Here is a 10,023-nt window from a genome sequence, read left to right as displayed (position 1 = left end):
AGTTCCTCCCAAACCAGTAACAATAAATCATAAAATCTAAGACGTAGAAAAGGCTGTAAGGATAATTTAATTCAATCCCTCACTTTACAGATGTAGAAACAAAGGCCCAGGAAATTTAAACTCAAACTTGCACAACTAACAGATGGAAAAAAAAAAAACTAGAACCTTGATGTTCTGCCTCCCCAACCAGTATACTTTCAAGTCTTGCCTCTAATAGGATGTAAACTTACTGAAAGTGTCCTTCAAATTTCTTTCTTGGCTCTACATTTTAAATAAGTTTCCTGTGATAGTAGTCAGAAATGATCACTATTTAATAAAGAAAAACAAGGAATAAATCATTAAAAGTATTTTAATTAGTATAACCTCTTGAGATCAACACCACCTTGGTAAGTTTTCTGCAGTAGAAGTGCATTCCTAAATAAGTAGACCCAGGGCAACAGCTAGCAAAAGAGTAAAGAAAGTAATTTTACTCTAAAATAAATGCCAAAAAGTCAACTTTACAAAATAATTTTATCAGTGTGAGTTATTTTTAAATAGAAATAGGAACTAAACACACATGCATCAAATTGTACCTTCATTCACTGACATGAGCACACCTCCAAACAAGTTAATACAAGGGCAAATACATTAAATATATACAAATAAATGTACACACCCAAGTAACAAGCTACAGGCTCACTCACTATTTCCTGAAACCAAAATCTTCACATAAACATACTGTCAAATGCAGCAAAAAAACAATGTAAAGGAACATACATATACATGTATGTATAAATACCAGAACCCAAAGTGACATGTAGCCATATAACATAGGTGCTTATATAGTATGTTTAAAAACATGGCCTAGTCAGAAATAGCCCAGACAGAAACAAATGGTGATCTACAAAACACCCAATCATATTGTAAGCTTTTCACTACCAGTGAAAACTCAACAGTTCACCCTAAAATTGAGTTTAATAAAACGCTTACGCCTTAAAGAATAGAAACAGAAAAGGAAACCTGATTCTAAAGCCACCCACCACTGCCACTGAATCTCTTATAAGTTGAAAATGTGAAAACAACTTCGAAGACTCAATACAAACACAGAGAGGTTGGTAACTCTTATCTAAAACAAAGATTATTTACTAAATGAAATCACTGAAAGTAAACAGAGAAACATTCTGTAAGGTGAACTAAATTCTTTTTACTTTAAAGGCCCTGCTAGAGACTTGCTGCTGCTCTAATTCATTACTTGGGGAGGCAAAATTAAAAAAGCTGTTGGTGGGTTCAGGTGCTGTGGGAGAACCCACAAAAAATGGTCTGAACTGAAAATCTCCATCTCCACCACCCCGATTTCGAACTGGTGTACTGTCCAAAGGAAACTTGGAGTTGTTCCCTAGGAGAAAAATAAGGGAAGAACTTAAGCATCTATTTCCTTACAGATCTTTTGGAACAAAAAGACAAAGTCATTCAATAAATATTGTAACAGAACTCAACTCCTATGAGATGGATAAAACATAAACCTTGGATAAAGAAAAGGGCTATGATCGTCCCCTCCCCTGACCATAGTATATATACCATACCTTTTTCTGTGTGCAGTTTCCAATGATAGCCATTATCTCATCACCAAAAGTAATTTAACACAATGAAATACTTTAGTAGAGCTAGAATTTATAGTACCACAATTTCATTCATTATCTATTAATCTACATCAAAGGAATATCATATGTATTCGTGTGTGTGTGTAAACTTTTAAGAACAAATCTTTTTTTATGATTTCCATAAACACTCTGGAAAATATATGACAACCATGAAAACCTGACACATATTTATGACCCGAGATCAATTAGAATAGCCTTAGAAAAACTCTGCAATAGATCTAATAAAATAAGCATTTAACAACTTCCACTGAACGCATCCTTGGCTTTAGTTACATAACTAAAGGATAATGCTGACTATATCTGCTTCAAGCCAACGATGGTAGCAAGAGGTAAAAGTATTAAAAAGGTAAGTGTGCACAAAAAGAGGAACAGGTAAGAACTGGTGAAAATGAAAGAAATCGAAATAAATGTGGATAGTGACAAGGAAAAAATAAGAACACCTATAATGCCCACAAAAAATAATACTTTGATTGACTATATGATTAACTGAAAGTTAAGAAGAAACTTATTTTTGTTTCGATTCTCATATCTGATACTTTTCATCTCATTACTTCATGCCTTTTCTAGGACATCGTCTCCTCCCCCACAATAAAATTCAAAAAATGAGGTTTTATAAAAATCCAGCTCAAGAATTTTTACTTTTTTGTGTGCCAAAATTTATTAATAGCATAGTAAAAACTATTGGATTCTGTTATATCAAGAGTAGTATAAAGGGGAGAACTCAGGAAGAGATATGAGATTCATTGCATCTGACAAGGCATCTAATAAGCAGAAAAGCTAGACTGTACATTTCCATGGGGCAGGAATCCTACCTGGATAATCCTTATATCCTCATTGCCTAAGATTATGCCGAGCAGCCTGGCACATGAATCATGTTTGATAAATATTTGATGAATGTATGAATGAATAAACAGAAGAACAAACAAACCAAACAACCGACAATAACTTAAGAACTGTACAATCAGTATTGTCATGTGAAAGAAACTAAAACATGGCCTTCTCAGAGGATAGCAAATACTTAAGAGTGTGGGCTCTGAAGATAGCTCTGTGACCTTGACCAATTAAACTTTCTGTTCCTCAGTTTTCTCATCTGTAAAGTAGGGATGATGATAATAACACCTACCTCATAAAGTTTTGAAAATAACACAAATACATGTAAAGTTATAATAGTCTCTAGCACTTAGTAAGGAATCATTAAATGGCAGCTAATATTATTATTATTATTGCAACTAAATAGCTTTTCATTTGAAGTGGCAATTTGCAACTTTAATTTTGGAATTATTTACTCTCTGTTCAAATAAATTGAAGATGTAACTTAAATGTAAGCAAATAAAATAGATAAAAGTAATGATGGGCAGGTTGAGATGCAGATGAAGAACTTAGAGCCTACTACCACTCTAAGTCTCTGGAGTCTCCACTAACTGCCTGGAATTATGCAGGGCACAGTGTGAAAAATCACTGATTTAAAGAACAGATATTGGATATTACATGTCATTTCTTACCTAATGGGAAGCCAAAAACACCAGACTGTGCAATCATAGATGGTTCAAGGGTACCATCTTGGTTAGCAATAGTGATATTTCGTAGCCTAAGGCTATCATAGAGGCCTTGGAGCTTTTGATACTGGCGATTTCTCTCCATAAGTTTCTCAGAGATGTCACTGAACTTTTTCTTGTATTCTTCTAGCACTTTCTTCATGGAGGTGACCTCCCCTTTCATAGAGGTCAATTCTATATCCTTGCTCTGTATTTGCTGCATATATATCTTCTCCAACTGTTTCAGATGGCCCTCAGCCTTGCTGAAATTGTATTCTTGATAGAGACGCTCCTGGTGTACCTGTCCCAAGAGAGAAAAGAAAGATTTAAGGTAATAAATGCAAAGTTGTATATTTTAACTTTATACTGATACAAACACAGAAAGAAAAGAAAGACACACATACTGAGATGTTATTAAAGTTTAGAACCAGGTTAAGAAGCAATTAGGATGTACAATAGGATGGTTATTATAGAAAATAATACGCCATGTCACTAAATGCATAGAAAAAAAATTTGGAGGAATATTCTCAAACCACTACCAGACTACCAAAAAGTATTTGTTTAACCTTAACAAGTGACATGTAGCCCAAAGGTTTCTAATATATAATACTATATTTCAAGTAATCCATAGTGTGGATAACAGATTATAAGATAGCCCCCAATTATCCCTGCCTCCTAGTACTTATATCCTCCCCTTGAGTGTGGTTAGGACCTGTGATTAGAATACAGGAAAAATGACAGGATATGGCTTCATCAGTACATTACATAAGAATATAGGGTTTGTCTTACTAGCACACTCTCTCTCTTGCTGGATTTGTGGAAGCAAGAGGCCAAATTGGAAAGGCCAACAGGCAAGTAACTAAGAGCAGCCTCTGGGCAATAGCCAGCAAAATACTGAGGTCACAGTGACTTTAAGCATAGACTTTACAACCTTCACAAAAATTAACTCGAAACTGATTACATATCTAAATGTAAAACACCAAAACTATAAAATTCCTATAAGTTAACATAGGAGAAAATCTAAATGACCTTGGGTTTAGTGGTGACTTTTTAGATAAAATACCAAAGGCACAATCTATGAAAGAAATAACTGACAAGCTAGACTTCATTAAAATTGAAAATTTCTGTTCTGCAAAAGACAATGTCAAGAGAATAAAGACAAGCCACAGACTAAGAGAAGATATTTGCAAAAGACACATGTGATAAGATATGTACAAAATATTTGCAAAAGACACATCTGATTAAGAACTCTTAAAACTCAACAATAAGAAAACAACCCAATTTTAAAAAATGGGCCAAAGACCTTAATAGACACTTCACCAAAGAAGATATACAGATGACAAAAAAGCGTATGAAAAGATGCTCCACATCATATGTAACCAGGGAAATGTAAATTAAAACAATGAGATACGACTACATACCTATTAGAATGACAAATTCAGAACACTAACAACACCAAATGCTGTCAAGATGTAGAGCAAAAGGAACTCTTTCATTGCTGGTAGGAATGCAAAATGTTATCGCCACTTAGGAAGATAGTTTGGCAGTTTCTTACAAAAGTAAACATACTCTTGCCATACAATCCAGCAATTGTGCTCTTTAGTATTTACTCAGAGGAGCTGAAAATGTATGTCCTGCATACAGATATGTATAGCAGCTTTATTCATAATTACCAAAAGATGGAAGCAATCAAGATGTCCTTTAGCAGGTGAATGGATAAATCTAACAATGGAATACAATTCAACACTAAAAAGAAATGAACACCATCAAGCCATAAAAAAACATGGAGGAAACAAATTCATATTAGTAAGTGAAAGAAGCCAATATGAAAAGGCTACAAACTGTATTATTCCAATTATATGACAGTCTGGAAAAGGCAAAACTATGGAGACAGTAAAAATATCAGTGGTTGCCAGGAGTTGGTGGTAAGGAGAGATGAACAGGTGGTGCACAGAGGATTTTTAGGGCAGTGAAACTACTCTGTATGACACTGTCATAGTGCATACACATCATTATATATTTGTCCAAACTCATGGAATGTACAACCCAAAGAGAGAATCCTAATATAAACAATGGACTTTGGTGGGTGATAGTGATGTGTCAATGTAAGTTCATCATTTGTAACAAATGTACCACTCTGGTGGAGTATGTTGATAACGGGGAGGCTATGCATGTGGGGGGACAAGACATATAGGAAAACTCTGCACCTTCCTCTCAAATTTGCTATGACCCTAAAACTGCTTTAAAAATAAAGTCCATTAAAGAGAATAAAAAGGAGGCCCTCAGTCTGATAGTTCATTAGAAAGTGAATGCTGCCAACAACCACATGAGCTTCGAAGTTGATCCTTCTCCAGTCAAGATTCCAATGAAACTGCAGCCCTTGTCAATACCTTGACTGCAGCCTTGTGAGACCCTGAGCAGAATCCATGCGTAGACTCTTGATCCACAGAAACTGAGATAATAAACGTGTGTTGTTTTTAGGCCACTAAATTTGCTGTTTAAGCCACTAAACTTGTTATACATCAATAGACAACTACTACACACAGAAACCAATTTTGGCTTATCTTTGGATTCACTGTCCTTTAAATATTGACAGAAAGTGAAATATGACCACTCTTTTTTTTAACCATTTTTTAATTTGCCCATTCTATATAGTTTGGTGTAACTCTTCCAAGTCTGGGTTACCAGTCCCTATTATGTGGTCCCATAGCACTTTCTACTTCCTTTATCATTATCGGCATGAAAAATGTATTGTAAATGTCTGGGGTTTTTTCTTTATCTTTATCACCACTAAACTGTAGCCTTCTTGAAGCTCCTTATATATTGTTCATTACTGTATACCCAGCACCTAAGATGGTGCATGAGATATAAGTGTTTCCTGGTATTCAAAAAACTATATGTTGAATATATATATATACACATATACATATATACATATATATAGAGAGAGAATGACTAATAGGAAAAAAGTGAATAAATGAAGTAGAGAAAAATCATTACTGGCTACTAATTCATTCACTGGTTTCCACCACATCTGAAAAGATGAGAACAATACCACATGTTCATGTTCAATCAATACTACCCTCCAAATTGGAATCTACTTTAAGACAGAGTGCCTATTCATTCAGTCAATAAGTATTTACTGAGACTTAAGACCAGTAATGATGGTCACTGAGGACCCAGAGAAATACAGGAATCAAAACTTGACCCAAAGAGCTCTCCTAACTAGAGAAGATGAACAAATATATAAATAATTACAATAGAGGATAAATAATACAACAAAGGTAAGCATAAGAAGATACAGGATCATGTAAGAGGAACACCTTACCTAGAAAAATATAATGATAATATTTATTTGACAGATGACAAATAGAACCTTTAAGAAGCATTATTATAAATGCATATACAAGATATAACAATATACTCAAGGACATGATAAAAGTTCTCCACAAGAAAACCTTTCTAAGAAGGAGCCAAAGGCAGAAATCAAAAAGGGAAAGAAATAAGTATGTGAATTTGAAGATAAGAATGCTCATCACAGCATTTTTTAAAATAACTTACAAATTATGATACAATCCAATCATTAAAATTATGATTACATCAAATACACAAAAATTTTAAACTTCTGTATGTCAAAAAAATCAATGAAGACTAATAAAAGGTAAGTGGAAAAAAATTTTCTAGCAACATCTGAGTTAAGTATATGTATAGAAAGAATTCTTTCAAATCAGTAGGGAAAAGACTACAGCAACTAAAAAAACAAACTGAAACAGGCAATTAATAAAAGAAAAATACATTAAAAATACAAGAAAATGTGTTCATCTAAAAGTCATCCAAGAAATGAATATTCAGAGAGCAATAAGATTCTATTTTACCCATATCTAATTGGTGAGTAGAAAGTATGGCGAACAAGCACCCTCCTACACTTCTTAAGGGAGCACAAACTGACATGATCTAACTGGAGGGCAACTTAAAAATACTACAATTATTAAAACTTTGAAATGTTTAAATCCACTTTCAGGAATTTAAATTTAGCAAAAAATTAACAATATGAATTTAATGATAACTGCTCATCACAGCATTTTTTAATAATGGAAATAAATTATGATATATTATGACCATTAAAATTATGATTATAGAATGGCTAATTTTTAAATATTTAATAAAATGCTCATAACAGGCATAATATATTATCAATTTACCTGGCCACAGAAACAGCGTCTGTGGTATTACCCTATTTTTGTACAGACAAAATATATATATTATTTTGTCTATATACAAAATATATAGACTATATATATATATATATATATATATATATACATATATATATATATTTATACGCAGAAAAAGTCTAGTAGGGACTTACCTGGTGGTCCAGCGGTTAAGACTCCACACTCCCAATGCAGGGAGGCCGGGCCCAGGGAATTAGATCCCGCATGCCACAACTTAAAGAGCCAGCATGCCACAACTAAAGACCCCACATGGGGCTCCCCTGGCGGCACAGTGGTTAAGAATCCGCCTGCCAATGCAGGGGACCCGGGTTCGAGCCCTGGTCCAGGAAGATCCCACATGCCATGGAGCAACTAAGCCCGTGTGCCACAACTACTGAGCCTGCGCTCTAGAGCCCGCGAGCCACAACTACTGAGCCCACGTGCCACAACTACTGAAGCCTGCACACCTACAGCCTGTGCTCCGCAACAAGAGAAGCCACTGCAATGAGAAGCCCGCGCATCGCAACAAAGAGTTGCCCCTGCTTGCCACAACTAGAGAAAGCAGCGCGCAGCAAAGACCCAACGCAGCCAAAAATAAATAAATTAAATAAATAAATTTTTTAAAAATAAATAAATAAAAAATAAAGATCCCGCATGCTGCAATGAAGATCCTGAATGCAGGAATGAAGATCCCGAGTGCCGCAACTAAGACCCAGGGTAGCCAAATAAGTAAATAAATAAATATTTTAAAAAGAGAGAGAGAGAGAACAAAAAAAAAAAGAAAAAGTCTAGCAATACACAAACAAAAATATATCAACATTGGTTATCTCTGAGTGATGGAATTATGGATGGTTTTTTATTCCTTTTGGATTTTCAACAATAAACATATTACTTTTGAAAAAAAGAAAATTTATTAAAAAGAAAGTTTTCCATACATTCATTAAAAAATAAATACAAACACAGCGAAGGAAAAACATTAGAAGCTTTCACACGTGCCTCAAATCATACTCTCCAGGGAAACTAGCCTAAGCACTAACCTGATACGTCCAGAAGGCCAGTGCTCGGGAGCTAATGTCCAACACAATCTCTGGTCGAAGTCCCGCCAATACCATGGCTTTATATTCCTCTGATGGACTGAGTTCTGTGCGGACAATATCTAACTTTCCAGAAAGAGTACTGTTGCAGGCAGGGCAGATAGCTGGTGAACGACTAAACTCACCACTGCCATGCTGATCACAGAATATATGAGAGCAGGCAGTGACCCATGCATAACCAGAGAGCTTGATGCGACACTTACGATAGTTACAAAGCAGCATGTCTTCACACAAAGACATAATAGATAATAAGGTTTCCAGATGCTGAAAAGAATCCAAAAAAGGGGTAAATGAAAAAGTCAAATTGCAGTAAAATTAAATAAATAGATAAGTAAATAAAACATGTTTTTATTCTATTAAGACAAAATAATGTACCTTTTATTAGGCTTTTGTATTTATTATAATAAATATATAATATTGATTTCAGTCACCCAACAATACTGGGTTCCTTCTTTGTGCAAACCACTACCAAGGCCATGAAAAAACTTTTTAAGGAAAAAGTTAAAGACACAGGTGGTGCCACATCTTACTTACAAGTCAAAAATAATATGTTCACGGAAAAAAAAGGCTTAGGAACATTTACAAAGTACAAACAAATAAAAATTAAATTACTGCTTTTTGCCATTCCTCAACACCTAAACAAAAATCCAAATTTATTACCCATTCATAGTTCTCTAGAATATTTTAGTATCACTTCTCACACTTGGCAGATATAAAAGTCCAGGCACTGATTTCAGGCATTCTTTAATGCAAAGTATTTTAAGTTATGTTTTTAGGTTTTCATATATGCTGATTCCTCAGATTCTTTACCTGTGCTGCCTTGACTAAAAAAGAGTAGTAATCTGATAGTATTAAATGGAAACTAACCTAATTCATCCAAGTAGTTGACATTATGAAGCCTGAAAATCTATATAAAAGCAGGTTTTAACACCAATTAAACAACTCACCTATTAATATAAATACTATTCAATGCTGCACTTCTATTTCAAACATTTGAAAAACCATATAAATACACAAGTTATTTTTCAATATAGTGTTCACTGTTACTGGAGTTTTACTAATCCAAACTAGGCAGCAGTATTCTGACTATACCGAAGTTAGTCATATATTGTATAAAATAATAGTAACACACCAATTATACACCAAGGGAAAATGGTCACATTTATGAACTGATAAATTCCGTCAAGAATGTTGCCTTGGTCATGGGGTGAACAAGGATGCTCTGACACCTTTACCCCAAATGCCCCAGCTGAGGGTGTCTCCACAGGTACAGGCACCTGGCGGCCGGAGTTAGGAGGCCTATTTTCCCTCCGGCAGGGCAATATGCCGAGGGGAAGCAGAAGAGATGGAAACAGTTTGGAACCTGAGCCCCTTCTCAGGCAGAGCGAGAAGCGCAGCTAATTCCAAATTTTCCGCAAGGTGGGAGAAAGAGCCAATTCAGTGAGCTGTCCAAGTCAGCGAGGACCAAGTTTTGAGGGTTAGACTCACGGAAACTTCAAATTCGCAGCCCGCTTTCCGCGCTCGAAAGAGAAAATACTAA

The 10,023-nt window shown here is 35.0% G+C and overlaps 1 protein-coding gene across 8 annotated transcripts in view; it reads right to left on the bottom strand.

Moving 5' to 3' along the window:
• Positions 1–333: 333 nt before the first annotated feature.
• The window catches only part of CCNB1IP1 (cyclin B1 interacting protein 1), a 33,370-nt gene continuing 23,680 nt past the window's right edge, over positions 334–10,023 (bottom strand). For 5 of the 8 annotated variants that reach the window (XM_082452384.1, XM_082452387.1, XM_082452386.1 and 2 more), the window contains 3 exons: positions 8,427–8,747; positions 3,143–3,476; positions 334–1,375 (listed from right to left, as the gene is read on the bottom strand). In XM_082452384.1, coding sequence (XP_082308510.1) covers positions 1,173–1,375; positions 3,143–3,476; positions 8,427–8,723 — 834 coding nt within the window. In that variant the 5' untranslated portion in view covers positions 8,724–8,747 and the 3' untranslated portion in view covers positions 334–1,172. Of the gene's footprint in view, positions 1,376–3,142; positions 3,477–8,426; positions 8,748–9,430; positions 9,943–9,971; positions 9,994–10,023 lie in introns of those variants that run through there. The other 3 variants (XM_082452381.1, XM_082452388.1, XR_014261214.1) reach the window with 3 other exon arrangements.

Source organism: Balaenoptera physalus (genome assembly GCF_965194825.1).
Source record: "Balaenoptera physalus genome assembly, chromosome: 2".
NCBI lineage: Eukaryota > Metazoa > Chordata > Mammalia > Artiodactyla > Balaenopteridae > Balaenoptera > Balaenoptera physalus.
This window is presented reverse-complemented; position numbering and strand designations above follow the sequence as displayed.